This window comes from Gobio gobio (assembly GCF_949357685.1).
Source record: "Gobio gobio genome assembly, chromosome: 21".
NCBI lineage: Eukaryota > Metazoa > Chordata > Actinopteri > Cypriniformes > Gobionidae > Gobio > Gobio gobio.
In genome coordinates, this window is record NC_137117.1 from 24,083,489 (window position 1) to 24,111,469 (window position 27,981).

Sequence of the window (27,981 nt, forward strand, 5' to 3'; positions counted from 1 at the left end):
TATTTAATTTTAATTTTAATATATTTTCTGTCCAATTTTAGTGTGTTACTTTCAATAAAAGTGTGGTTATTTTATTTTATGGGCTTGAATTTTTTTTTATTCAGTCTCATTAAAATTATTTCATTTCATTAAGAGTATACTATTAATACAACTATACAAAAAAAGCTAATTTAAAATAAGAAATAAATATTTTTTTTAAAAAGTATTTCCGGTTTGCTGAAGTGCATCCAGAATTTTCATTTTGTTACATCTCTAAATATTATTAAGGTAGACATTGAATGTAGTCTATTAAAGGAGTAATGGAATATAATTAAAGTATTTTTGTTATTAAGTTATAGCCTAGCAGTTTTTACAAAGTGCATTTGTATTTTACTAAAATGTCTTTAGGCTACTGTTTTTCACAGCAAATACCATAGAAACAATATAGTTACTATTCACCATGGCATTAAGGGTCCACAGCATGGTTTTGCCTGTAGTTAACATGATCTAATGATCTAAATATTATGGAAAAAACCCTATAAAAAAAACCCCTATAAACCCTATTTAACCTATAAAAATGAGGCTGTTACAATTTTTACAGATGTTATTGTTAATGAAAATAAATGTATATCTACATCCCAACTCAAGCTATTAATCGCCTAGCCCTACTTGACAGACATCGTAATTACAGCCACTAGTGCGGAAGACCTGTACCCCATTCAGGAAAAGTGTCTCACCAAAAGGCTATAAAGAGGTCCATCATATATTAAAGAACAACTTATACTATACACAGGAAACTAAATAAAAAGACACATACCTATGACACTCTTGGCAAAAGATGTCCGCATGAGGGTGGCAAGGCCCAGGTCACCAATCTTCACTGATCCGGTCGGACCTGTGATGAAGATATTGTCACACTTGAGGTCACGGTGCACAATGGGTGGCGTACGCGTGTGTAGGAACTGAAGACCCTTTAGGATTTGCCTGCACCAGCTGCGTAGAACCTTGGGCTTCATCACCTTAAAGCGCTTAAGGTACCTGAAGCACAGGAAAACAGTCATGAGTCAGAATGAAGAAAGAAGTGTGCACCCTTACTGGATGTTGATAAATCGATAAATAGTATGAATCTGGCAGTGACAGCATAAATTGTAAAAAAAAATAAAAACAACAACAAATGAGTCTATCTATACACACTGTATACTATAACATTAGCATATTATTAATATAAATATATTAAATTACAAAGAGATACAATTTCAAATGTAAAGATACACACGTTTTGAGTGTTCCTGATGTCATGAGCTCAGTCACTAGGACGATGCACTTCTTGCCTCTAAGAACAGACTCCCAGGAGTCATAGAAACGCACAATGTTGGGGTGCTGTAGACCCTTCAGCATTTCAGCCTCCTCTTTAAACCGCTGCTGCTCCGCCTTGGTAAGCTTTCGATCCTGATACATAAACAAACACAAAACATTAAATACTGTATTAATGGTCAGTAAAATGCATATTTGCAGATCATGATTAAAAAAAAAAAAAAACATTAAAATAATTGAACTCTTGCTGGTCTGCATCTTCACTTCACAATTAAAACTTATGTTCCAAAAAAAATAAAAAATCCCACTGACTGGGTTAGAAAGAGGAAAAAAAATGATTAACTAAACTACAGACATGTCTGAACCAATTGTGACTCTACTTTTAAGCAAAAATGACATAAGAAATGGAACAGCTCTTGATTCAACATCCTCTTCATGAAAGATATCATTAAGTCCGCACCTAAAAGTGCTCTCAACGGTCCTATTAATCATGTTAATGACCAAGTCATAAATATTACTAACTATTCTGTGATTTCATATAAATGTGATTTAAATTAGCACAGCAAAGTACTCATAAATTATATTGTATTGCCTCATTAATTATGAATGTCAGCATACCATGATAGCACAGCACACATCCAGTCACTGGCTGCTGAGAGAAAATGAGTTCCCCTTTAAAAAATGTGCTGCGAGAGAGGAATGTTCAAAGCTTTGTATCCATTCAGTTTTACTGCAAGAATGTAACCCTCCCAAATACGCAATATTATGTCGGTCATCAGCGAATCTGCCATCTTTGGTGGTTTCAATACAGCACTGTGCCAGGTGGGGTGAAGAGAGAGATATTTGGAGGTGCATTCTGAAGGCTGATCACAGCAAAACGCTTGGTTCAGCATGGGCACATACACTCAGCGCAGCTTCATAGACAGTACACTACTAAACAATGGTCACCAGGTGGCGCCGGCAAAAAGGAGATGCGTGACAGGGAGGCAACACCCAGCATTAGCCTAAAAATTACATTTCAGCCACAGCGGCCACCATGACCAGATTGCCCCAGTGCCCCAGCCGGATGTTGATTAAATCCCTTGGCTGGCACGCAGTGGGGAAAATGCCACACAGACAACACCAAGCACACACTCACTCCACTGGCGAAAAGCACACATGCAACATAGTGATGATTAACTATGCTCACCATGAGCAACCCCACAATATTAATAAAACTATATTAATGCATCAAGGCTTCGTCTAATATAAGGCATTAGTTTTTCAAGGAACAGTTTGCCTAAAAATGAATATTCTGTCATAATTTCCTCACCCTCTGGTCAGTCTAAACCTGTATAACTTTCTTTCTTCTGTGGAACACAAAATAAGATATTTTAAAGAATGTTTCAAATGTTTGTGCCCATACAAAGAAAGTCAATGGGGTCTAAATCTACATTCCATTGCATGGACAAAAAAAAACCCCAACAAAACTAAAACATTTGTTTTAAAAATATCATCGTTTGTATTTCTCAGGAAAATGAATTTAGTCAAGTTTTGAAACAACATGATGAGGGTGAATAAATGACAGAATTTTCATTTTTGGATGAACTATAGCTTTAAGACAAGCTGTTCTTTGTCTCTTTCCTCCACTGAATATGGACAGATGTTAAAAAAGCCCCCAAAAAAGGCTTGTAATCTTTAATCTGCAAGATGATAAAACATCTCTCTGGTTTCTGATTTCATAGACAAAAAAACCAAACAAATATATTGTCTGTATAACTGTGACAATCTACATTTGGTTCTCACGGATCATTTGGTACATGTAGATGAATACAAATGAAGTATTGAGATTCCTTGACCCTTAGGCTTTGAGTGTTTGTCTGTGTGACCTACATGGATAAAATAAATCAAAGATGTCTGGGTCAAAGGCCACGACAATAGTTATGTAAGCTACAGTAAAATAAACAGCAAAAAATGCCAGCTTTCACAGCTCGGCAAACTCACTGCATGAGATTTATAGACATAATCTTACTTTAATTTCTGTAAACAACTTTGCAATGGCCTGCTGTCTATGCATCAACAAAGAGGGCTAATTTCTGGAGGCTGTTTTGCGGCGTACAATCGGATTTGCCATGTAATGAGGTTTCTCTCTCTTGTTAAATCTGTAAATCATGTCATCCTCTCTCCTCTTCTCCCTCCTTCTCTTATAAAGTCACCAACTACCTAGATGTTACTTTGAGGAAGTATTCTGTGAAAGCGGAGGCCTCTTGTTTTCTTTTCCTCCTTTCTATGCCAGTAAGTTACTGTGACGAAAGCGCTGCATAATCCAAACACCGGTCATTCACAAAATTCTTTCCATACATTAGTGTTCAAAAGTTTGCGGTCAGAAAGTTTATTTGTAAAGACATTAATACTTTGATTCAGCAAAGACGCATTAAATTGGTCAAAAGTGACAGTAAAGACATTTATAAATGTTACAAAGATTTACATTTCAAATAAATGCTGTTCTTTTGAACTTCCTATTCAACTTTCTGTTCATTCAAGAATCGTGAAAAAAGCAGCACAACGGTTTTCAACATTGATAAATATTTCTTGAGCACCAAATTAGCATATTGGAATGATTTCTGATCGGATTATGTGACATTGAAGCCTGGAGTTTGATATTATAATAATATTTCAAAATATTACATTGAGCAAATAAGTGCAGCTTTAGTGAGCATAATGGACATCTTTCTAAAACAAAACAAAACAAAACAAAACAAAACAAAACAAAACAAAACACAAAACAAAACAAAATATCTACCTTTTGAACAACAATGTACATTACTTTCTGCATTTTTTTATTTTACTTTATAAGTTTGGTAACACTTTATTTTGATAGTCCACTTCAGACATTCTACTAACTATAAGTAACGTTGCAACTACATGTCATGTCAACTAACTGTAATTAGAGTATTTGTAGACTGTCTGATTAATATTTACTAAAACTTTATGTTGTTGGTCCCCCAACAGACATTCTACTGACTATAAGTAACTTGGCAACTACAATTCAACTTATTCTACTAACCCGAACCCTAACACCTAACCATAACCTACCAGTCTACTGACAGTCAACTAATACTCTAATGACAGTTAGTTGACATGTAGTTGCAAAGTTACTTATAGTTAGTAGAATGTTTAAAGTGGACTATCGAAATAAAGTGTAACCATAAGTTTTAAAAGAGCTCATTTGAAAATGCTTTGATAAAAATGCAGAAGACTTCCATTTCAATCCAATGAGTCACTTGATTCCAAAATGATCCTCATATATATTATATATATAAATATATATATAAATATATATATATATATATATATATATATATATATATATATATATATATATATATATATATATATATATATATATATATATATATATATATATACTGTATATACTATATACTATATATATACTGTTTGTATAGTGCAAGCATACTTTACATAGTATAAATTCCACTGCATATATGCGTTCCATGGCATTTTTGCAACGTTGCACATGGCATGGCACTTATCTGTAATGTTTGGCCCTGTGTAAGCATTTTCAATAACCAGAATTATTAATAATTAATTTAAATTCCGATGAATTTGAGGATCGATCCGGAATCATTTAGGAAAGCATTACGATGCATCAGTAAATCGATTTTCCCCCACCTCTTGCATGTATACAGAATTAGAGCAGCATAGTCAATGCTCAGTGGTGTGACCACCAAATGTTCAAGTTAAAGAAGGTCTCATTGAAAAACTCATACTGATCAACCACTAATCTAAAAGTTTCTCTTTCCCAATTTCCCTAGAACTATCAACATGAAGCTTATAACAGTTGCAAACAAACCCACACATCACTAAAAGTACCACCCCATTCCTTGAACGTTGACTGATTGTTTCCAGTGCTACAGCAAGGTTTCTTTGTGTTGACAGATGCTTCCTGTTTTGTGGTGCACTGAATATTCGTGCTGCGCTCTGTATTTTGTGGCTGAAACTAAGCTAACGTGAGAGCATCTGTGCATGCGTGTGCGGTTGTTTGTCTGAGTATCCACGTGCAGCCTTGAACGCTGAGTTGGTGTCTAAGACGGTCTCGTAAGGGCACCTCTGACTGTCTGAGTTTCACCGGTCCTTTGCCCTCTTCATGGCACTGTCTTGTACTGGCATTAAAACATTATGTTCAGCGATAGCTAGGAGAAAGTCATTAGTCACATCAACAATGCAAAACCAAATGGAGAATGTTTTTGTGCTCAAACTATTGTCTAGTTGTCCGGCTGACATTTCCCTTTTAGTGAATAACATTTAGAGGATTAGAACCTGCACCATTTGGATTTCAAAACCCTAGACATTGTAATAAACTGTGTTATGAGATGTTGAAAGTCACCAGAATTTAAATGATACAAAAACAAAAAGTTTCGTTCACAATTTGCACCGAAGCTTGGTGATGATAATGAGTTTGGATTGCTAAAAGCAGTTCAATATCTACGGCTTAGTAGTCACACAAATGACGGCACACAATGAAACGAGAAACAAACCGGTCAGGCAACCTGTCAACCACATTTTAAACATTATGCAAGTCGAGTTCCCATGTTGAAGATGTGTCTGCCCTTTTGGCAGCGTGTTTGCTCAGTTGTCAGGTGAGGCTGCAGTAGCTCACGCTACCGTAAACAGCGTACAGCCTAAGCCAGCCTGACCCTTTCCACAAAAAAGAAACACTTCAGGACCTGTCACCTGTTCAGCCCGAAAAGTCCCACAAAAACACTATGCATGAATGCTTGCTGAGCTCCCACTTGTGCTGATGAAACAAGAGAGAAAGTATGCATTCGATAACACTGCGTACATCATGGCTTTTAAATTCAATTTAGCTCTGCCATCCATGTTCACTTATCTAACTGAATTCTCTGATCCCTATGGATGTGTAAAGTAATCGACTATCATCTTTTTATTATTGTGCTAGTCGATACGCCTTTTGGGTTTAACTGCAATGAAGACGAAAGGGTGGGTGGATGATCAGCTCGTATTACTAACACATTCACTGTAATTCAGCAGCATGGCTAAAGCAACATAATATCCACTAGTTCAATGCGATTGCAATGAAGACACATGCCTGTGTCAGTGTATGTGTGTGTGCGTTAGTGAAAAATAAGACAACCAGAAACATTTAACTGCACTGTAAAAATTGTTTGATCAATAAGTTATATGTTTTTACATAGCTTTAACTCATCAAAATAAGTTAGGCAATTTTCAACGTTTTTTTTTTACAAGATTCAACTCATTTTTTAAGTCAGTTTAATGCAATTTAAGTTGAATTGACTTAAACATGCAAGTTGATTGTACTTAATTGAAGGCAGCAACTTTTTTTACAGTGTGAGCAATCCTCAAATAACTAATCAATTCACTAATATGAGCAATTGGCTGCATGTCAGAATTACTCAAGTATATTAACTCCTCATAAGTCGAATAGCTAGAACAGAAATGAATATTACTCAGGGAATTACATATTTCAGAAATAACTGAACAGACTGATGCCTGAGTCACTAATAACAAATGTAGTCATCATTTATATCTTTTATATTAAATGACAAAAAATTGCTGACAGGGATTCATTGAGCATTTGTATTAAAAAACAGAGATCAAAATTGTATTACATAATTTAGAGCTGCCCCCTAATAGTCGAAGAGAAGAGGCTTAGTCGACCAAATTTTAAATTAGTCGGTTAGTCGCAGAAAGAAAATTCCCCATTTGGTGGTCGCACAATCCGACAGACAGAACGTAAACATGGCTGGTCCATTTGGTAATAATGTCGGGCAGGAAATCCAAACGTTCACCTTTCATTCATCGACCTCAAACATGGCTTATCATTTGAAAAATCTAAGTAGTAGCTTAATGTTAGCCACTGCTGTTCATTAACGTTAACACAGATAAATGTGCAATATTAGGAGCATATCCAAGTGTTTGTGTGGAGAGTGGAAGCTATATTAGTACAGTGCCATGTTTAACATACATTTCCCTCTATATGCGCTCCCACTGTACAGCGGACACGAGCGTCAGCGTAGTCAACTTCCTCTTTGCTGCCGACATTGACTCGTTTATGAATACATTTTTAAAATGTTCAGACAGTCTCCTTTCTGTTTTTTCCCTCGACACATTCATAAACATTACTTTTGCCAGTACGCTGACGCAAGCTTTGTGTGCACTTGAGCACTTAATATATTTTAGAGGCTCATTATTATGTAGTATATCGATCGCCTTCCCTGTTCAATTTATGGAAAAAGTGTTGAAAGTGCCTCAGCTGATCGAAAGACTAACGCGACCAGGTCCGCTCGTCAGACGTCACGTACGCATCTTGAGTTTCACTTTCAACATTCAACACTTTTCCACGGAAGGCGATCGGCTAGAACTTTACTTGATAAAGTTTTAAATATGGATATTTTTCTTACACAAACGCATCGATTCGCTTCAGAAGGCCTTTATTAACATCCCAGAGCCGTGTGGAGCAGTTATATGACGGACAGATGCTCTTTTTATGGACTTCAAAAACAGAGCAACTATTACTGCTATTATAACGCTTGGATTAGCCTGGACATCTTTAATATAACTCAGATTGTGTTCGTCTGAAAGAAGAATGTCATATACACCTAGGATGACTTGAGGGTGAGTAAATTATGGGATAGTTCACCTAAAAATGAAAATTATCCCTTAAAGTAATCGGGGTAAAGAATCATTTTCGAAACGGATTGGATGGTGAGGTGCCTAAAGATTCTCACCATCACTGAAAACTAGGGGTGGCACGGTTCACAAAACCCACGGTTCGGTTTGTTTCACGGTTTTAGGGTCACGGTTTTTGGTTCTGTACGGTTCTTGTTGTTGTTTTTTTTAATCGTTAACACTCCAGAAATTTACTTCAGCATATGATATATAGCTTAATCATCCACAATTTAGGATACAGTATTAAAAAATTGTTATATCATGTAGAAGTTGTTTCTTAACTGGCTGTCTACTGAGTCCGACACATTGGCGTAACATTTTTCATATTAATCCTGTCAATTTTGATCAGAACAATGCACTGTGGCTTTAATTCAGCTGACCTGATTAACAAATTTCACCATGAAGTGTTCCGTGTGTTTCACAATCACCATATGACATCCAGCGTTGTGAAAAGAAAAGAAAAAAATACACGAAAACACAACACTGCCAGAAGTTTTTGCCCAAACTTCAAAGGCATGTTTAAATTATTAAAACTAGAAGCATACCTTAACTTTTAAATGTTACATTTATCATGTGAACTACTTATATACAACATGTTATATGCATGTGTGTATGGGACAGAGGGGAACAGGTCGCATTTGCAGCAGATATATGCTGCCCATCATAAATCAAAGCACGAGACAGACAGGGGTCGGAGGAGAACACCGAAAAATGTGACAGAATGGGCAATATTTGTCTGTATTTGCAATACACGAGCCGCGGTTCAGCTGCGCGAGACAATATTTTCGCGCGAAAAGGACACCCACTGTCTGAGGTAACATATGGGCACGAGGATACATTGCGCATGCGTCGAAACCGTGCGACGCACACGCTCCGAACCGAGACAAGCGAAACGAACGGTTCAGGGTTTTTTTCATGTACCGTGCCACCCCTACTGAAAACACACCATTTGTCTGAATGTGATCCTATTGAACATTGAGGACACTGACCTTTTGCACAGACGGGACAAACCATCTGTGTTTAATAGAGGGTACAAGAGCTCTGCCATTAGAAGGAAGATGTTCACACAGAGTCATTGCCTTAGTTTCTCTTTTACTCAGAGCCACATTATGTCACTGCATGTCTGACACTAAATTTGACCACAACTGATGGGGTGAAAAGTTCTGCTGCACTCACGGTACATTACTCTGAATTAAATGAGTTTAGTCTGGGACAGAGAGAGAGAGAGACAGAGTAAAATTTAGTATTGCTATAAAGCTCTCATTTCTGACTTACAGTATGCATCTTCATTGTGGACTTTCTGGCTAAAATAACGATTCACATGATGCTGCAAAAATATAATTAAAATTACACAAGTCTTGTCAAAGGATTTTGTGACCACCATCCAGAGCACATGACTTTCCAATAAGACCCAAATCTAAACTGAAGTTAAAAACTTCATATATGTACTGCTATTGCTGGATCTTCTGAATATGATTATTCATATCGTTTCATATACCGTTTCATCTGATTAACGTTTCAGCTAGTGCTGCTCGTCTATTTAGAAAAAGACCATCATCTAAAGAAAAGCAATTTTATATTAACTCTTTGTAAAATGTCTAAATCAAACAATTGTTCCTTTGGTCTGGAGTGTTTTTTTGTGGCAGGAGCTGAGCTGGGGCAGACTGGTCTGGTTTAGGCTGCTAACATTCAGCCAGTTGTGTGTTTCTGCGTGAGTTGTGCTGTCTGTGCAGGCTTTTTGTTCAGGCCTGACAGGCACCCACTGTAATTAACTCCCTGGATCACCCTGTATACTCAATCACACGGTCAGATAGAACACCCCTCCAACACTGTACGCCCAACACACACACACACACACACACACGCACAACAAGGCACACAAAACTGTAGTTCACGTGCCAGTATAGAACAGAGTAGAGAGCATAATAATAAATCTTTGTGTGTGAAAAACGTGCCCATAGTAAATCAAACGTGCCCATAGTAAACATGGAACAGTGAATGGTCCCGATGAGGACAATTAACATAATAAATGTCTTAATGAAAATGTAAAACTGCAGACCAAAAATGTCATAGTTCAGACAGACTTCTCTTAAACCCTGCACCTTTCTTACAATCGACTGCAAATGTTTACAATAGAGTGTGTGGGATGAGGTTATGATGGGTTTTTTAAATGCAAGAAGTGAGGTCTTCTTGACTAGCTAATGCAATTAATAAATATCAGATAAGTTGCATAAATAAGTGATAATACTGAATACGTTTAAAGCTTTTAAAGGTAAGGCATTATTAAAGGATATGCTGGTCAGACGAAACCATCTTCAACAAACAACCTGAAGGGCTGGGGAAGAATATCCGTCTAGCCAGTTTTGTTCGCCTTATTTAGCTGCAAAAATAGCCAAATTCACATTCCAGGGTTATACACTTGTCTGGTTTTATCTGGATCCAGGCCATTTATAGAGAACAAAATCGCCACCGAAATGACAGAACAACATGCCTTCTAACCATCACTACTGCTCTTACTGACACCCAGTACAAATCTGTCTGGACTCAGCGAGGTCGCAGAGAGTTGAACTGTTCCGGAATAACCTAAGCTGTCCTTCACCGTGTCCTTATATCATAGGCAAATTAATGTAGAAACTGGGAAGAATCTCATCTGACCCCAGACTCAATATTAAGATAAATATTAAGGATACTTTTTTTATGAGAATTCATAATACGAATGAATACCCAAGGAAGCAATTTTGCTTATCATCAGTTTTGTGCTTATGTTAACTGTAATTAAAGCAGATTTGTGAGATTATGCCTGTGGCGAGGAACTGGTTTTATGAAAGACAAAGTGTGCATGTTTTCTTTCGCTCCAGGATTGCTCAGAGCAGGGTTTCTCCCACTGGGGAGTGCGGACTGGGGAGTGAGAAATGGAAAACCCAGAGTGATTACAGAAAGCTTTGAGTGGTGAGAGGAAATCCTGCTGTTGTGCTGAATATCTGCAAGGCTACCTGTGCCATGAGGCCACTAATATTTAGTACAACAGAACTCATGCTCATGCGAGACTATTCAATTTTATTTTTTACTTTCGTCTTTAGGGTCATCTGTAATTATAACTGAAGCTTTTAAAAATGAGTGCAACTACACTCACATGAAAGGCCAAAGGTATTACAAAGCCATATGTTCTTATGATTCATTTTAAGTGCATTAGATCAGCTGATCGGGGGCACCTGCATGCATACATAACCACTCAGCTTCTCTCTGGGACCGATGCCATGTTAATCTTCTATTTAGCTCATCATTCACCGGTACTTCTCTCACACTCCTTCATCACTTTTGATTGCATTATACACACACAGTATAGACTTCATACCAGAATGTTCTTGACAATACAGTGATCACTATGCAGGTTTGGCTGATGCTTAATTGTCATGCAAATAAATCTGATTGCCATTTCAGTAGACTTTTATGCTTATGTCACTTAGAAGCATGATATATAATGTATGATGAGCAAATAAAGAAATATTGCACAAGGAAGAATGACAAATATATGGCCTCAACAGAAAAGCCAGTGGTTCAGATTTGTACTTTATTTACTTATTTTAGCAACATTTCATATGCACCAGAAATAATATTGTTTTTTTAATATATATATATATATATATATATATATATATATATATATATATATATATATATATATATATATATATATATATATATTAGTAATTTATTTTTATAATAAATTCGTTTTTTCATACAAAACAAAAACTATTATTTTTAGCTATAAATTTATAAACACTTCTGCTAGCGAGCTAGACAAGTCTACCTTGGAAAAGCTTAAGCAGCATCAAACGCATCATGGAGAGATCTCTTCCTCTCTGTAACTGACAGTCAACAAAAATGTTTGGAATTATGTTCATGAGGAAATAAATTGAACAAAGCACTTTGCGTTTTAACAATGTACATTGCATATGAACTGCAAAATGGACAGGGTAAGGTTGCACTAGCCATTCGTAAGGTATTTCTTAAATTGGAATGTAAAGTCCACACTAGAGGCTTAGTAACTACTAGCTAATTTATAACAAACTCTTTTTTTGTTGCACGTGTTACTTTTGTCATAAGCTCTCCGTAAAATAATGTGTAGTTGCATATGACATTTACTCTCAATGATCCAATAGCAGCCTTCAAATACATGAGCAAAAGTGGTGTTGAAATGCCATGGATTTCAGTTTATCCTTCATTCTAACTACTTTTGCCTCACGCAATTTTATATATAAATAACATTCAGAAGCATTCAGTATTTGTAAACAACATTAATAAGGATCAATATATAAATACAGAAACAAAAAACATAAGAAATTACATTTGTTGATGACTGATTTTATTTGATATGCACAACACTGAGCGATGGGGCAGATGCACACAGCGCTGTTTTGGACGGGTTTGTGTTGAAGAGCCTCTAACAAAGTAATCTATTCACAATGTTTTCTTTCTTAGAATGTAAGCGAGTGTAAATGTCAGCATTATCATATTTGTGTAAAGAGCTGAAGTCTGATATGTAAAACAAGATCTTATGGATGCAGTTCAGTCTGTCTGCTATTTTATTTCAACTGTTACTCCTGATCGGAGGCTTCCATAAATATTTAGTTTATACATAGAGTGACACTTCAACTTTTAAGTTTAAGGGTGCAACGCAAAAATATTTAGTAGTGCATGAGCAAGTGTGCCACACACGTCCTGAAAAGTGAAGCCAAAGCATTTTGATCGCCCCCCAGGTAGTTGGTCCCAGTATATCTCATAAACCCTGCCCCCTCCATGTATTCTAATGGGACACGAGACAAACTAAACAATCAAATTACACTTCAAATACATTTTTTTCCAAAGATGGTTTCTGTCATTTTAAGTAGTTTTTTAAAATAAGTTTGGGACACAGTTCCCAAATCAGCGCAAGATGTTAGCGTCATAGTCTGAGATTGGCGGCTTCACTTTTCTTCAATAGTAGATAGTGAAGGGGCGTTGTCCATATTTTTTACAGTCTATGTGCATGAGTTGTAACTAAGTGCCCATATACATCAAAACTAGGCTAAGTTGTAACTTATGCACTGCTGGGGCCGGTTGTAAACTCACATAATGCACTACTGTACAGTAAAGACATGATTTTAACTTAAAAATCCCTTATTTTGATGACAATGACTGGAAAATTGGAAATAACAAGCTTTTTAGTTATCATATTTAGTCAACCTAGTCCTTTTTTTCTTAGTCAAGTTTTAGTCGACTAAATGTCTGAGCATTTTAGTCTAGTTTACGTCAATTAAAACTTCGCCACATTTTCGCCATGCTGCATTGATAATTCCCTATTATTTTCTTTTTTAGTCATGGAAAAAAGGAAGTCTGTCAGTCACTCTTTATTCAAACTGCATGTCGCGTTCGGTTACGACAGTCAACAAGATGAGACTCTCTCCAATATGATTCAATATTCCTGTTATTACGCTTGATCTGTAGATAACGGTCTATGATTTCGCATAAAATGACTATCTTGCCGGAGTTTAATGCGGTTTCTAAATCGTGTAACTCTCTACTGGGTGTCTATTAGATCACAACACTGGACTAGAGATTGAATTGTTCTTCACACGCATGGTAACTGAAATTTTAAACTGTTAAATGAAAAGGCTCAATAAAATACTGCATATATAGATACACAACGCATTGATATCTCTTCCATTTGTGTTTTGAACTTTTCAATGCAGACGGAGCGCTGCGGCTCGTTGTGACATGTTGCTGCCAGTTACGCTTTTTTCATAAGTTGAATACGGAAGGCGGTCTGGCGGGAGCTAGATATTTAACTTTATATAAAAAAACCCTGGAGTCATGTGGAGTACGTTTATTATGGATGGATGTTCTTTTTTGAGCTTCAAACTCAATGGACCCAGTCACTGCCATTATAAAGCTTGGAAGCGTCAGGATATTTATTAATGTAACTCTGATTGTGTTCATCAGAAAGAAGAAAGTCATATACACCTATGGCTTGAGGGTGAGAAATCATGGGGTAATTTTTATTTTAAAGTGAACTACTCCTTTAACAAATGTAGTTACCTTATATTATCCAGTACTTTCTAAGGCAAGTACACTGTACGTACTGCAAAATAAAGTGCAACCAAACATACAATAGCACAATCATCACACAGTTTCTCAACAGACAACATGGTCTCATTCTGGATTTTTCACTGTTCCTTGTCCAAAATTTTCGGGAAACACCAATAACCACATTGTGTCAAACAGCTCACATCAGGAATCTGCCTAAGAGATGAATAGTTCAGTTGTGTATTACATTACTCTCTAAGCAGCAGCGTGGACTGTTGGGGTCACGGAGGCTTGAGAGAATTCCCCCTGAACCATGGATTCATCTGCTCAATCTCAGTCAACAGGATTAAAGTGAATAATATTACAAATTACTGTGCACATGCCAGAGTCTTTTATGTTTATGTCATGTCAAGTTTGTAGTTGCTGACATAACAATAAAGAGGAAGGTGAAGGAAGGATGGACTGTTTTAACAAATTATGAACTGCATTTATTTGCACATGCTGTCCGCATTGTTTTAACATAATATCATATAAGCAAACACATGATGATATAATCGCAAAACAAAATTGTGCAACTGTTTAGTGAATTGGCCCTTTAGTGTGTGTGGGATTAGCTCCAAGCCAAACACATGACTCCAAACCTTTTAACACAAAGCAACCAAACAAACCACACATGATAAACGGAGAACTGAGAACAAATATCAGATAGTTCATTCAGTCCCTGCTTTGCCATTTTTCATTGTTCCTCTTTTACCGTCAGAGTATCATAGACCTGTATTCCACCATGTACCCATTGCTTGTTTTTCAGTTTTTTTTAACATCCTGGAAAACAGCTTAAAAAGCAACCATGTCATCTTTTCAAAATCTTGCTACCATTTTGTTCAAATCTACAGCTGAATTCAAACTGAAATCACCTCTATTAGCCCACTGTTTGTACAAATTAGTAGAATCATCATAAAGTACACAGAAGTGTTTTTATTTTCCATTTTGCCACTGGCAACAAACTGACATTCTGAAGAATCCATCCAGTCTATCTATCCACGATGAACAAAGTCATAATGAAGGCCAATAACAACACTGGCATGAAATTGCTGCATCATTGGATAGCTAGAGTTCATGTTTTTGGGGATGATAAATTGTATGGCAGGTATATGAACGGCAAATTTAGCTGTTTAAAATGATCAATGCAGGGGTTTTCAAACTGGGGTCAGGTGACCCCCAAAGAGCCGCAAGGGGGAAATTATCTGAATTTATTAATATTTTTCAAATTTGACAAATTCTAAATATATATATATTTATATTCATAGTAAATTACTGATTTATGAGGTTTCTTTTAAGTTTTCATATTAAACATTAATAGTGGGTAGAAAAAAAAATGAAAGCCCCTGAATCAATTAATAATTATAAATTCAAGACTAAAATGTTATGAAAATATGTAGAAAAGTACTTCCTTTGGCACACTGAGAAGTTGAGAGAATGTATATTAACCATAGCCTTCGTCCAGTGGGAAATTTGAATAAGGTGGTACCATGTAAATGGTTGTTCTCTAAATAATATCTCATGATCGGATCCATGATTTACATGCCACTTCAACCTTTTAATCAATAATCTGATTCACTAAGCCTCTTACATAGCTGGTATTAACCTCCTCAAATGGACCTTATTGGCTAATTATTGTACCGAGAGCCATTTTAGTGCTGAAATGCAGCAGGCTTTCCTCTCAGCTGGCTGTTTTGCATGCGCTGAAAGACTTTGCTTCATGAGAGGATTATAAAGGACACGTGGCACGAAAATATTTCTGATGGCATGCTGGCTAGGCAATTGTATGTTATACAGTCTGTTGTGATACACAAGCAATGCGGTCTGCAGCCGGCATCTACTTATGCGCGCCCCTCTGTTGACAACGGCATTATGAAACAGTTGGGTCCCTGTCAAAAGTCAAAAAGAATCCACTTTACAACAAGAGAGCCTCTTTGAGCCTTGTTGTTTGTCCAGTTCATTGCACCCTGAGTAGGCTTGACCCTTCTCTCCCACGGATAGTCTCTGTGTAATCTATAAAGCTATTGAGCTCTGACTTTGAAACTTTTTTTCCCTACTGTTCTCACTGCACTCAACTGTAACAGCCTGAAGAGAAACACAAGAGGCTAAGATTTCACCAACAAGCTTGGAAAACTCCTGCGTAACAGCATCCTAATTCAAACCAGCAGGGCCAAAGCACTTAGACCGAAAAACTTGATACAACTCAAATTCCCATCCAAGAAAAGTAAACAATACTAAACGGCCCACCATATACACTCTAAAAAAAAAAAAGGTTCTATATTGCACCAAAAATGGTTCTTGGCTCGTAATCATAGGGGAACCTTTTTTAGTGCTATATAGCACCAATTTTGGTGCTTCAGTGGTTCTTCAGCGGTTCTTCAGAGGTTCTTCAGCGGTTCTTCAGAGGTTCTTCACCGGTTCTTTGACTAAGGTGCTATATAGCACCTCTGAAGAACCGCTGAAGAACCACTGAAGCACCAAAATTGGTGCTATATAGCACTAAAAAAGGTTCCCCTATGATTACGAGCCTTTTTTTTTAGAGTGTAGGAATGAAATGTCAAAACCTTTGCTACTCAAGTGCATTAGTTGTATTAATACGGTAACCGTAACTTATGGGGGTAAACAAGACTCACCTGCAGTTCACACCAGGCAACTTCCACCCAGGTTTCTGTGTCCAGGCCTTTGTAAACAGTTTTGAACGCTCCTCTGCCAAGCTCGATGTCAAATTTTAGAAAGCGGCCACTGGGCGAAGTGGCAACGGCCTTCATCTCAGCTTCTTCTTCCTGTTCTCGATCTCTCTCCTTGCCCTTTAGAGTGGGCGCAGAAAGGCCGGTCTTATCAGGATCCTGTGTGCCATGAATGCCATCCTCACCCAAGGCAGCCGAGGCACTGGCAGGTAACTGTTGGGCTCCGCTGGTGAAAACGGAGTCGGAGGCACAAAACTCGAGGTCAGGGGCGCTGTGAGGGGCATCGGGGATTCCTTCCACCTCATCGTCCTCTTCGCATATCTCCACACTCTTTCGGAAAAAACGCTTGTTCTCCCGTTTCCTGCACGGTTCGTGGGCTGTTGGGGAGGAGGGCATGAAGAAGGTCAGAGGTCTGACCGGTGCATCCATTTCTTTACCATCCTCCACTCCACCTCCTCCTCCTCCAGCGCACCACGCTCTCTTTTCCTGGGTCTGGGAGGAGGGTAAGTCAGACGGCGTGCTGTGCATCCTCTCTCTCTCACGGGCGGCCCTGTTCCCCTGGTCGTTCTCCTCCTCCCTCTCTCCATCAGGTTTCTCTCCAGAGGACTCCTCCGTGGCAGTGGGCTCTCCTGGGTCCGTCGCCATGGCGATTGACCTTTCCCACTTGTCCTCCGCCGCCGCCGCCCCCTCCTGCACTCTGGCTCTCTGTCAGTCCCCGTCTCTCTCACTCAGTGATCACCCTCTCACCCTCTAATGAAGTTCCTCAGCCGTCCTTCCAGTGTTGCCAGCTTTTGACAAGAATTATGCTCTCTTTTCTGCAGCTCTTATCTTCCACGTTCCCTGGAGTTCACAGGAGTATCAGAGGGTGCTTGTTTTGTTTGTATTTCCACACAGGTTAATTCAGTTTTTTCTGTGTACTTTCCTTATCTCCATTTCTTACATAGAGTTTATTCTGGCTGGCTCAGGGGTGACTGATTCACAGGTAAATTACCTTCATTGAGTGAGGGGGGATTTTCAGGTGTATCCTATAAAAGAAAAACACCGCAAATCATTATTGGAGTATTTGGCTCAAGTATGAGCATTTAACAACCATCACACAATGTCACAGAGAGGGACACAATTTTCATTATATCATACACTGTAGTTTGTTTTTTATATTTTTTATAGTCTATATTTCATAAGTTAGGGTCAGCAATATTGTAAAATATTATTACAATTTTAAAATGACAAAGCAGAATTTTCAGCAGCCATTCCCCCAGTCTTTAGTGTAATATGATCCCACAGAAATCATTCTAATATGCTGATTTGATGCTCAAGAAACATTTCTTATTATTATCAATGTTGAAAACAGTTGCAGAAATCTTCTGTAACACTATGGGCCCTATTTTAACGATCTGAAACGCAAGTGTCAAAGCGCGAAGCGCAAGTAACTTTGTGGGCGGGTCTCGGCGCTGTTGCTATTTTCCCGGCGGGATAAATGGCTCTTGCGTCCGGCGCAAATCTAAAATGGGTTGGTCTGAAGTAGCTTCATTATTCATAGGTGTGGTTTGGGCGTAACGTGAATAAACCAATCAGAGCGTCATCCAACATTCCCTGTAAAAGCAGGTGCGCAAGTTCCATTATGGATTGCTATTATTATGGCGTATTTACCAGGCGCACGCCAGGAGGGGTTCACAGCCGAGGAGACAGATGTTCTTGTAAGAGCAGTGAAAGACAGAGAAGTTGTGTTGTATGGGGATGGGAGAAACCCACCCAAAATAGCGTCGGTTAAACAGGCGTGGGAGGAAATAGCCACAATTGTTTCATCAGCTGGCATCCCCAGGACGTCGCACCAGTGCCGCAAGCGCTACAATGACATCAGAATACGGGGAAAGTCCAAGTTTGCCAGCATCAATCGGGCACGCCGTGTAACGGGAGGTGGATCTGCCTCTACTCAGGACCTGACGCCAGCAGAGGACATCGCTGCGTCCACCCTCACCGATTTTTTTTCCTGGTTCTTGACGGACAAACCAATTTGTTAGATGTCCTTATATACATATATGTCTTGCCAGAAGTTGCCACTATTGGGCAAACAGGTCTCCTTAATTATTAGACTACAATTAGCCTGAATAATTTGTAAGCTAGATTTATGCCTATTTTTTCACATCTTCGTGGCACACCACAATGATTTCCGTCATCTCATGTGTTAATATTTTTTTAGTGTAACAATTTATGATTTGCAAAAATAACTGTTGCATCTGTGTAGATTACATGAGCAAAGTGTATGCGCGTTGTGCACGCTATACATTATGGTCAAGCATGCGCCCTTAAAATAGCATAATGAACAACGCGCAACGCGCCACTGACTTTAGACTAGGTTTTTTCTGGTCAGTGGCGCAATTGTTTAATGGAACAGCAAAATAGCACCAGGGATTGTTTGCGCCGGAACACGCCTCCTTTTTTGCGCTGAACCGCCCAGGTAGCGCAAGTTCATTCACTAGTTTAGCGACGTGCTTCTGTGGAGGGAAAAGCGCGCTTTGCGCGGGTGCAAAATAGGAATGACACATGCGTCGGTGTACAAAGTCAATTGCGCTGGGTGCAAGATAGGGCCCTATAAATGCCTTTACTGTCATTTTTGATCAATTTAATGCATCCTTGATAAATTAGTTTATTTAAAACAAACTTTTGAACGGTATTATATAATGCCACATATTATATTTTTCAATACAAAGGGTGTTTTTAAAATCACTTCTTAAGCAAAGTTCTTTCATCAACAACCTTGATTAGAAACTGCAGTTTAACTAGCTTATTAGTTCTTAATTCATACAAACTTACTGAAGAAGTTTGAACAAAAATATTTTTATATTTAATATTTGGTACAATTAAGAACCAGGGACAGACAGTCTGTTTACAGTCTTTAGCACTGGGCCTGCATTTCACAGCAACTCCTGTGGCTGTTATGCCTGTTCACAAAAACTATTCGGTCACGAAAAACTATTCAAATGTGCATATTGCCAAGGGCACTTAGAATAACTTGTGTGAATTAATAAATCCATTAAAGTGATTAGTGGTCCATCTATATCCTAAACAAGAGCCCTCAAACAACCAGGAAAGTAAAAGACTAATCCAGTAACTAATTAAGCTGTCCAGAAGCATGACGGGTACCTGGTGCATAACAAATCTAAAAAGAGCCAATAAATATTACCCATTAAAAAAAAAAAACTAAAGGAACACAGCGGATTGTGATTGATTAATAATGAATGATGGCATAAAGGACCTTTGGGGTTAAATAATTTAGAGGCAGAGCAGATACAGAATGAACATGAGTGACCATCACAGATCATCGCTAAGGGACCAATGTGCAGCAAAACCATATTAATTGTAGTCAGCAGTATCGCCCCACATGGGGAGCATTGCAGCTTCTCATGTTCACAGTGAGTGGATTTTCATTGTTCCTCTAGTAGTGTTCTCCGGGTGTATTCAGATACTGAAACACCTGACACAGGCTCTCACAAGATTCAATACTCTCTTTGACCCATAAAACCTACTTCTGCCTCCTATCACAAACTCAATCTCCCTCTTTTTCTCATGACATCATTATCTTCAGCCCTCCTCTTGTCATGCTAATCGGTCTTCTGGCAGGCCACATCCATCAGGTTAGTTTGCTAAAAACATGCTAATAATAACATGACTGATTCAGAGGTGGAAAAAGATGCTCCTCGCTTTCTCTCAGAAAATAAAAATGGGAAAACAAAGGTTAACTATTTATTCCAGTTGAATGAAAGGTGAATCAGCAGGATATAAAACTACAGCTGCACCCGAAAGCTTAGGCAGTTGACTTGTTGCCCTGCTGCCCTGTCAGGCAATGACTTTCGGGCAGAATTTATGCACAAAGGTACCTCACAAAACTCATTTCGGACTGACTTCTGAGGCAGCATAGCGGTTTAATAATCAACAACAATATAGGGAGAGCTTTAGTGATAATCAAGCAAATATTTCATTACTGCAATTCTAATTTCTTGCTAGAAGTGGCATCAAAAGTTGAAAAAGTTTTCCAAAAACATACTTTTACGCACAAACTGACCACCAGATACCTATATTTATTTTTTAGTTCAACTGCTACAGAATGAAACGCACAGGATTGTGGGATATCACAGGCAGCAAAGGATACATCTATGTATCAAAACTCAGAAGACAGGAAATGGCATGATCATTGCATTCGGACAGGCCTTGTTGCCTTCTTCATATGCTGCCTGTGGATTTAGCATTTTGTTTTTGTGCTTATAGATTTCCTGATGAAAATATCTTGAAATGCCGGTTTAGCTGGCAACTCTGGTTGATCTAAAAACCATCTGCAGATAAAAGTAAAATGCAAATTGAAAGAGTAGACTCTCCACAATGCACATCCCTCTCTCACACAAATGCAAACTTAAAATACACAAAGTGATAGCACATGAGATGCAAGCAAGCAAGCAGGCTAGTTCACATTAGACTAATTGTGTCTGAAAAGGCTGAAAAGGCTATCAATTTTATTTGTTATGTGTGATGGTTATGATTCATTTGACTGACAAAAAGAGGGAGTTGCAACAGTCCCAAATTACATCTTACAATTTTTTACTAACTAATATGATTGTTGGGATACAAAAAGACATGAATCAACAACATCAACAACCCATGAGAGGAGGAAGTGCTGCTTTAAAAACAAGCTTATTTGCCTCTGTCCTCAGGGAAAGGAGTTCCCATGAAAACCACATACCGGACAGAGTGATTGCAGAATGTCACAAACGCACATCAAACACATCACTCACACTCTCTCCTCTCCCTCTCCCTCCCTCATTTCTGACAGAGGATTCAGATCATGTCACGATCAGATATTCCTTCATTACATCTATGGCTGTATTCCCACAGCAGCAGAATATGGTTGTCAGTCCTGTTTAAGAAAGTTAAATACGGTTAAGTACATTTCGAACAGTCGATTTTTCACAATATATTACAAGGATAGACTTTCAAATTGTACTGAACACACACAACAGCAGTCAGGAGCAAATTTAATAATGACTACATCTGAAAAGTTAATTGGTCACTGTTCCAAATTTTGGTCACTGAAAATTTTGAAAAAAACATGGGAATACTGGCAAGGATTCTCAAGAATTTTATAGTATAAAATATTTAAGTATATTTATATGTGAGTATATGTAAAACAAAGGTCAGTTTTTACATGTATGGAGATGTTTTAAAAACACTAGCCAATATTTTAAAAGTTGAGCATAGATGTTATGGTATGGTAGTAATGCCCTTTGAAGGAAGAACAAGACTTTTTAATGTCTCTTACACGGTCTTATTCATTTGAAAAATAGACTAATACAGTACAACACAGTATAATTATTTTTATTTGTTAAATGTAATTTATTCTTGTGATAAATTAGACTGAATTTTCCAGTCTTCAGTGGCACATGATCCTTCAGAAATCATACTAATATGCTGATTTACTGCTCAAGAAACATTATGAATGCTGAAAACCATTGTGCTGCTTAAAGGGTTACTTCAGTGATTTAGCATTAAGTTTTGTATCAATAGAAACCCGGTATATTCGAATTATGGTACTTTCCCCCCTCATATCCCCCAGGGACGAGAGAATTATGCATTTTATTTCTGGAAAAATCCTCCGATGACGCAAAATGACGATATTTGCGTCATCGGAGGATTTTTGGCCAGAGGCTAGAGACTACAGGAGCTAGTTCCGCATGTTTTCAACCCGCCCACAGGGGTGGGATCTCAGTCACAGAATGTAAATGCACATGGCCTCTGCCGCTCGGCTCGGGCATTCATAACGGGGCGGTACGGAGCAAAGTGAGTGCCAGATTGACTGCCGCGCCTACCTCAGCTCAGCTCTTCTTGTGACGAATGAAATCTGACTCCTGCTGCGTCTGTGACGTGACTTTCGTTCGGCTCGCTCACATTTTATTGAAAAGACACGTTCAGTTTTTAATTGTAGTGTCTATTCTCTAACTGAATCAAATTATTTTATTACTTTGAATATCTAAACGACGTTGGGGGCGGTGCCGCGGTGGGCAAGTGATAACCAGTAGTGGCCTCGTAGGGCAGCGAAGCAAGTGCATTCTGGGAGTTGTTGTCTTTCATCCACATGAGACAAAAATAATTTCACATTTCTACTACATAAATGACACAGTTTAAATACACATTCATCTTCCCAGCGCTGAAGTGCGCCTTTAATATTTTTGTAGAAACAGTGGTATGTTTTTTCAGGATTCTTTGATGAATAGAAATTGAAATAGAAATCCTTTGTGACATTAAAAAGGTTTTCAGTGTCACTTTTAAACAATTTAATGTGTCCTTGCTAATTAAAGGTAATACTTAAATTTTTTTTTTTTTTTAAATATTACTGATCACCAACTTTTGAACGGTAGTGTATATCTCTAAACATTTTTGTTTTTGTTTCCGGTGTCCAGAATTTCAGTGCATCACTAGTTATAAATAAAATGCATACTCCATAACAATGGAAACATTTTAAAGATGCAGTAAGCTGGTTCTGAGAATCATTGTTGAACACTGTTGATATTTGAAATCAACCCAAACAAACACAACCCTCCCTTCATTGCTCTGCCCCAAAATACATGAACACGCAATGCAAGAGTGGGTGTTTCTTTATCATAGCAGAAGAGAAGCAAAATAAAGCTTCGCAAAAAATAAACCGAAGATGATGAACTAACGACAATGAAGAACAAAAATGAACATATAGTAATGAGTATATAAAATAATTTGTTTGTTGTTAGTCGCTAGTAGCACACATTCAAAACCAATGTTTCTCACATAAAGCAGAAAAAAGCAACCTCTGTTTTGAGGCCTTCGCTGCTTTAAATCTTTCTAATATTAATGTGGGTCCTAAGGCTCTTGTCTGATCATAACCCTTTCTCCAGTGATATCCCTCTTGCTCACTCTCTCTCTCCTCTCCCCATCATTAGTGTATACGCCCTCTACTGCGGATTGGCTACAAGTTTGTTGTAGTGCTCGGCCCGATCCACGTTCAAAAAATTTTCTTTTCCAGAAATCGCTTACTGCCCCTTTAAGGCTGCACTGATTCTGCACTTAATTTACAAATAACCAAAGCACAATCAGAACCGCTTCTATAATTAGGGTCTGAGCTGAGGCAGATATTTCAGCTTTTATATTTTAGCTGCATATTTTAGCTTTTATTGAGCATTGCCTAGCCTACACACACACACACACACACACACACACACACACAGAGAGAGAGAGAGAGAGTGTGTACCTCTTCAGAGTAGCCTTAACTTGCCTGTGTAATTTAGCATACAGTGCTTTGGGAAAACCTGAATATGACAAGCCCAGTCAACTCTGAGGATGTTTAGTTTGGTATATTCAACATTCTCATCTGTCAGTGGAGCATGTGGGAATAATCATGACATACGGTGTTCAACCTCACCCAGATGCATCACTAATTTGAATATCCGTGCCTGTGATTTAATCCTCTTTGAAATGTGCAACCGCTTTCTCTAGGTGGGTTTTAAAAGTCTGACTGACTTGTAAAGTGCATCAACTGCAGCTCACATTGGACAGGATCTTCTTAAATATCTCTGATATCACTTTATCATGCTATACCCGAGCTCTTCTTCAACAAAGATACAGCCAATCAGTGCACTGTGTTGTTAAAGCACTCTCACACACACACTCGCTATGTTGTCCACTCCCACAGTGCTCTCCTCTGAAACTCCAAACACAACAGGCGCTACACAAAAATTGAGCTCTCTCTGCCTCTGCCAGTTTTTTCATTGCTCTCTTCACCGGCATACACACATTAATCCCCTGGAACTGAGCAGGCTCTGCTGATTTACTGAGGCAGACAAAGAGGGAGCCAGGGAACATAGCGTGTGTGTATCTGTGTGTGTGTGTGTTTAGGGAGGGGGCAGACAGAAGGGTTTGGGGGGTTGAGCTATGATGAAGCGATGAAAAAAGTGTGGATAAAATGGAGGAGGGGGGACAGGAAAGGATTCTGGGTAGGAAGAGAGGACATCAAGTTTTTAGACAGCCAGTCGAGGGGGAGACAGATAAGGGGGGAGGGTGGTTGTGTTGAAATGGGTGGGAAAAATGTGTGTGAATGAGAACAAGGGAGGGAGATAAAGGAGGGGGTCGCGCGCACACACACAAAGAGTTGGGGAGATTTTCCCGTGATAAAATATGTGGTAGTTTGAGTGTGAGTGACAGCAGTGACAATAGACAAAATTCCACCACAAAAAAAAATAACCAACTGGAGTTTGGGCATGTGGGAGTGGAAAAGGTATGGAACAGAATATGAATATGATGAGATCAGCCAAAGCAAAAATTTAAATGGAATGGAATGCGTGTCAGACAACGTTTCAATTGTAAATAAATCATGCAAACTAAGCAAGTAGAGAATTTTTTGATGACAATGCATAATCCAACTCTGCTTCAGTTTTTCTGCCTCCGAAAGCCTGATTTATACTTTCGCCTGGCTCCGCAGCGAGAGCCTCCGCTGATTGCGCGCGCACCTCCCCAAACGGACGAGGCATTTTTTTAAACGCTCGTCGTTGTACTATTCTTTGAAATGGCAGAGGGCGACTCTGAGTAATTATCCTCTAAACTAGAGCTGGGCGATATGACCAAAAATTTATATCACAGAATTTTTCAAAATTATACTGGTTTCGCGGTATATAACAGTATTTTTTCCCATGCATGACTGAGTGTTAACCACATTTTCTACTGACTGAGACAGAGAGGAAATAGTGCAGTAGATGCACTAGACTAGAATGCCCCATTTTACTAGCCTGACAAGCCAGTCTGGAAACTCACCATTAGCAGGGCTCAATCCGAGGGGCGGGATAAACGGTTGTCTTTCAAATTCCCTCTGCACGCAATTGGATAGCGCCAGGAGCGCCACAACCAACCAGAGCAAAGAAGAAGGTGAAGCGGAGCTAACGTTAGTTGATAGATTAAACTTTCGCCGTATCCGGTCGGCAAAACTTCGAACACATCTTCTTTTCTAAAGAATGACTTCAGTGCCGTTCTTTTCTCAAAGAAAAGCTTAACTCCAAGTCTTCCAGAGTCGCGGCCAAAGCCGATTCGAAAGACCGCTGTTCGCCAGCTTCTTTGTTTACGTGTAGCACGTAGAACCTCCGCAACTCTGCCTTGACGTGCCGTCATTATGTTAAGCCCGCCCACCGACGGTCACACGATGTGATAGGTCTGATCAGAGTTTGGTTTTTCCAGCTCGCAGGTCTACCGAGAGTTGCTATACTACACTCGCGGCAAATTAGATTTGCTGCCGCTAGGGTGCGTCTAGATTTCTAGGCTACTATTTTACTGTCATGATGAGTGAATATTAGGGATCGGCCCCATCCCTAGTATCGGCCGATATCCAAACTCAAGTATCGGGATCAGATCGGAAGAGAAAAAATGTGGATCGGTGCATCCCTAGTGAATATTGTATAAAATGATCAGACGTACGGCTGTAGTATCAGTGTCCTTGTTTGCACATATATTTCATTTGAAGAAGACGTGATGAAATATGTGCACAAACACGCTGCTGGTTCATGTTTAGAGCACTAGAGGATATGAAATATGTCCATAAAAGTACTTAAACGCACTCGATCTGGCCTGTATCTGATCTATATGATCCATGTGGTGAGCGCTGTTAATCTCATCGCAGAAACCGGTACTTGGTATGAACCGGTATACCGCCCAGCACTACTCTAAACCATCAGGAATCAGTGGTGAAAAGAAGCAAGGTACACATGACGATGTATGTTTTACTAGACTTCATCAAAACAACACTACAAAAGAATTGTGTAAAATCCAGTAAATCTTGAGATCATTACTTGTTGTCACAATACTAGAATTTCCTACTTCGGTTCCTTGAAAAATATCGATATTCGATACCATTTTCGATACCAACAGGGAAAACTGCCATATAGACCTCCATCAGATAATTTGTTATTACCTCAATTTTTTTTAATCATTTGGGTATAATTTTGTCATGTAGCTTACATACAGCTTTATTTGAATTGTCAAACTAAATTTACAAAAAAAGAGAAAAATCAGTCAGTAATAAAACAAGAACAAATAAACAAATTGCAAACGATAGCACAAATAAATACAATAGAATAAAGAGACAAAATAAATAAACATCACTTTAAGTTTTTCAGGTGGGTCTAAAGGCTGATTTATACTTCTGCGTCCTTGGGCTACGTGTCAATTTTCATTTATACTTCTGCCTCATTTATACTTCTGCATGTGTATCCCCGAGGGAGGGGTTCTGGTAGACCAATCACAGCGCTTGCGGTCCGCATAAAATTGACGAGTTGTTACATTTTTGGAGAGGTGCACGTCAGGGTACGTCGTAGGCTACGTGTGCAACACACAGCCTACGACATAGCTATGTCGTACATTCAACACATAAGTAAAAATTGGGCTTTACTGTATATTCAGGTAAGAAAAACTACAGAAAATAAAGTAATCAATGACTATCCAATTTTATTTTATTGTAAAAATGAAATCCAGATTAATGCTTACAAATAAAGTTACAAAAGTTATTCAGTCAAGAGCAGCTTTTTGTTTTTTGCTCTTTGATTAACCTGACAGACAGCAGCAGGTTTATTAGACTGCTGTCACTTAAGATGCATGGGTCCAATATACTGTTTTCTCCAACCATCGCCATCTTGCCAGTGCGTCACTCCCGGATAACAGAAAATGGGCAAAGAGGCGGGACGTCCGACGTGGGTGGACGAACAGACAGCAGAGCCAATCCACCTGTCACTCAAGTGGCCACGCCCTTAATTATGCAGAACTTTAAGGCTCAATTTAAATGGATGAGTTATAAAAATAAAAAAAATTAAATGTGGGGCCAGGATGAGCTATAGCACTGTGACGCTTTGGGTGTGTTGATGGACTCCATCTGTGTTTTGACCATCGTTCTGAATCCCATCTGTATGTATTCTTTGACAAAAACGTGATTCTCAACTTTTTGCTCAAAATGTAGATTTTTTTAAATGAAACTGACCCACATTCAAGTGTTGATTTATTATCATTAAAAGGGCTTATTTCTGATATTGCACGCTCATTTTACAAACGTAAGCAATTAATTTAGACAAGTGCAAACATGCATGTTCGGCCAGATTCACCTTAAAGTCGTGCATCTTCCGAAAAAGAGCAG

The 27,981-nt window shown here is 38.6% G+C and overlaps 1 protein-coding gene across 5 annotated transcripts in view; it reads right to left on the reverse strand.

The window, feature by feature from the left end:
- wnk3 (WNK lysine deficient protein kinase 3) overlaps positions 1-27,981 on the reverse strand; it is a 54,972-nt gene that overhangs the window by 23,631 nt on the left and 3,360 nt on the right. For all 5 annotated transcript variants that reach the window (XM_079803363.1, XM_079803360.1, XM_079803359.1 and 2 more), the window contains exons 2-4: positions 16,743-17,821; positions 1,256-1,428; positions 797-1,017 (exon numbers count right to left, since the gene is read on the reverse strand). In XM_079803363.1, coding sequence (XP_079659489.1) covers positions 797-1,017; positions 1,256-1,428; positions 16,743-17,441 — 1,093 coding nt within the window. In that variant the 5' untranslated portion in view covers positions 17,442-17,821. The remainder of the gene's footprint in view (positions 1-796; positions 1,018-1,255; positions 1,429-16,742; positions 17,822-27,981) is intronic.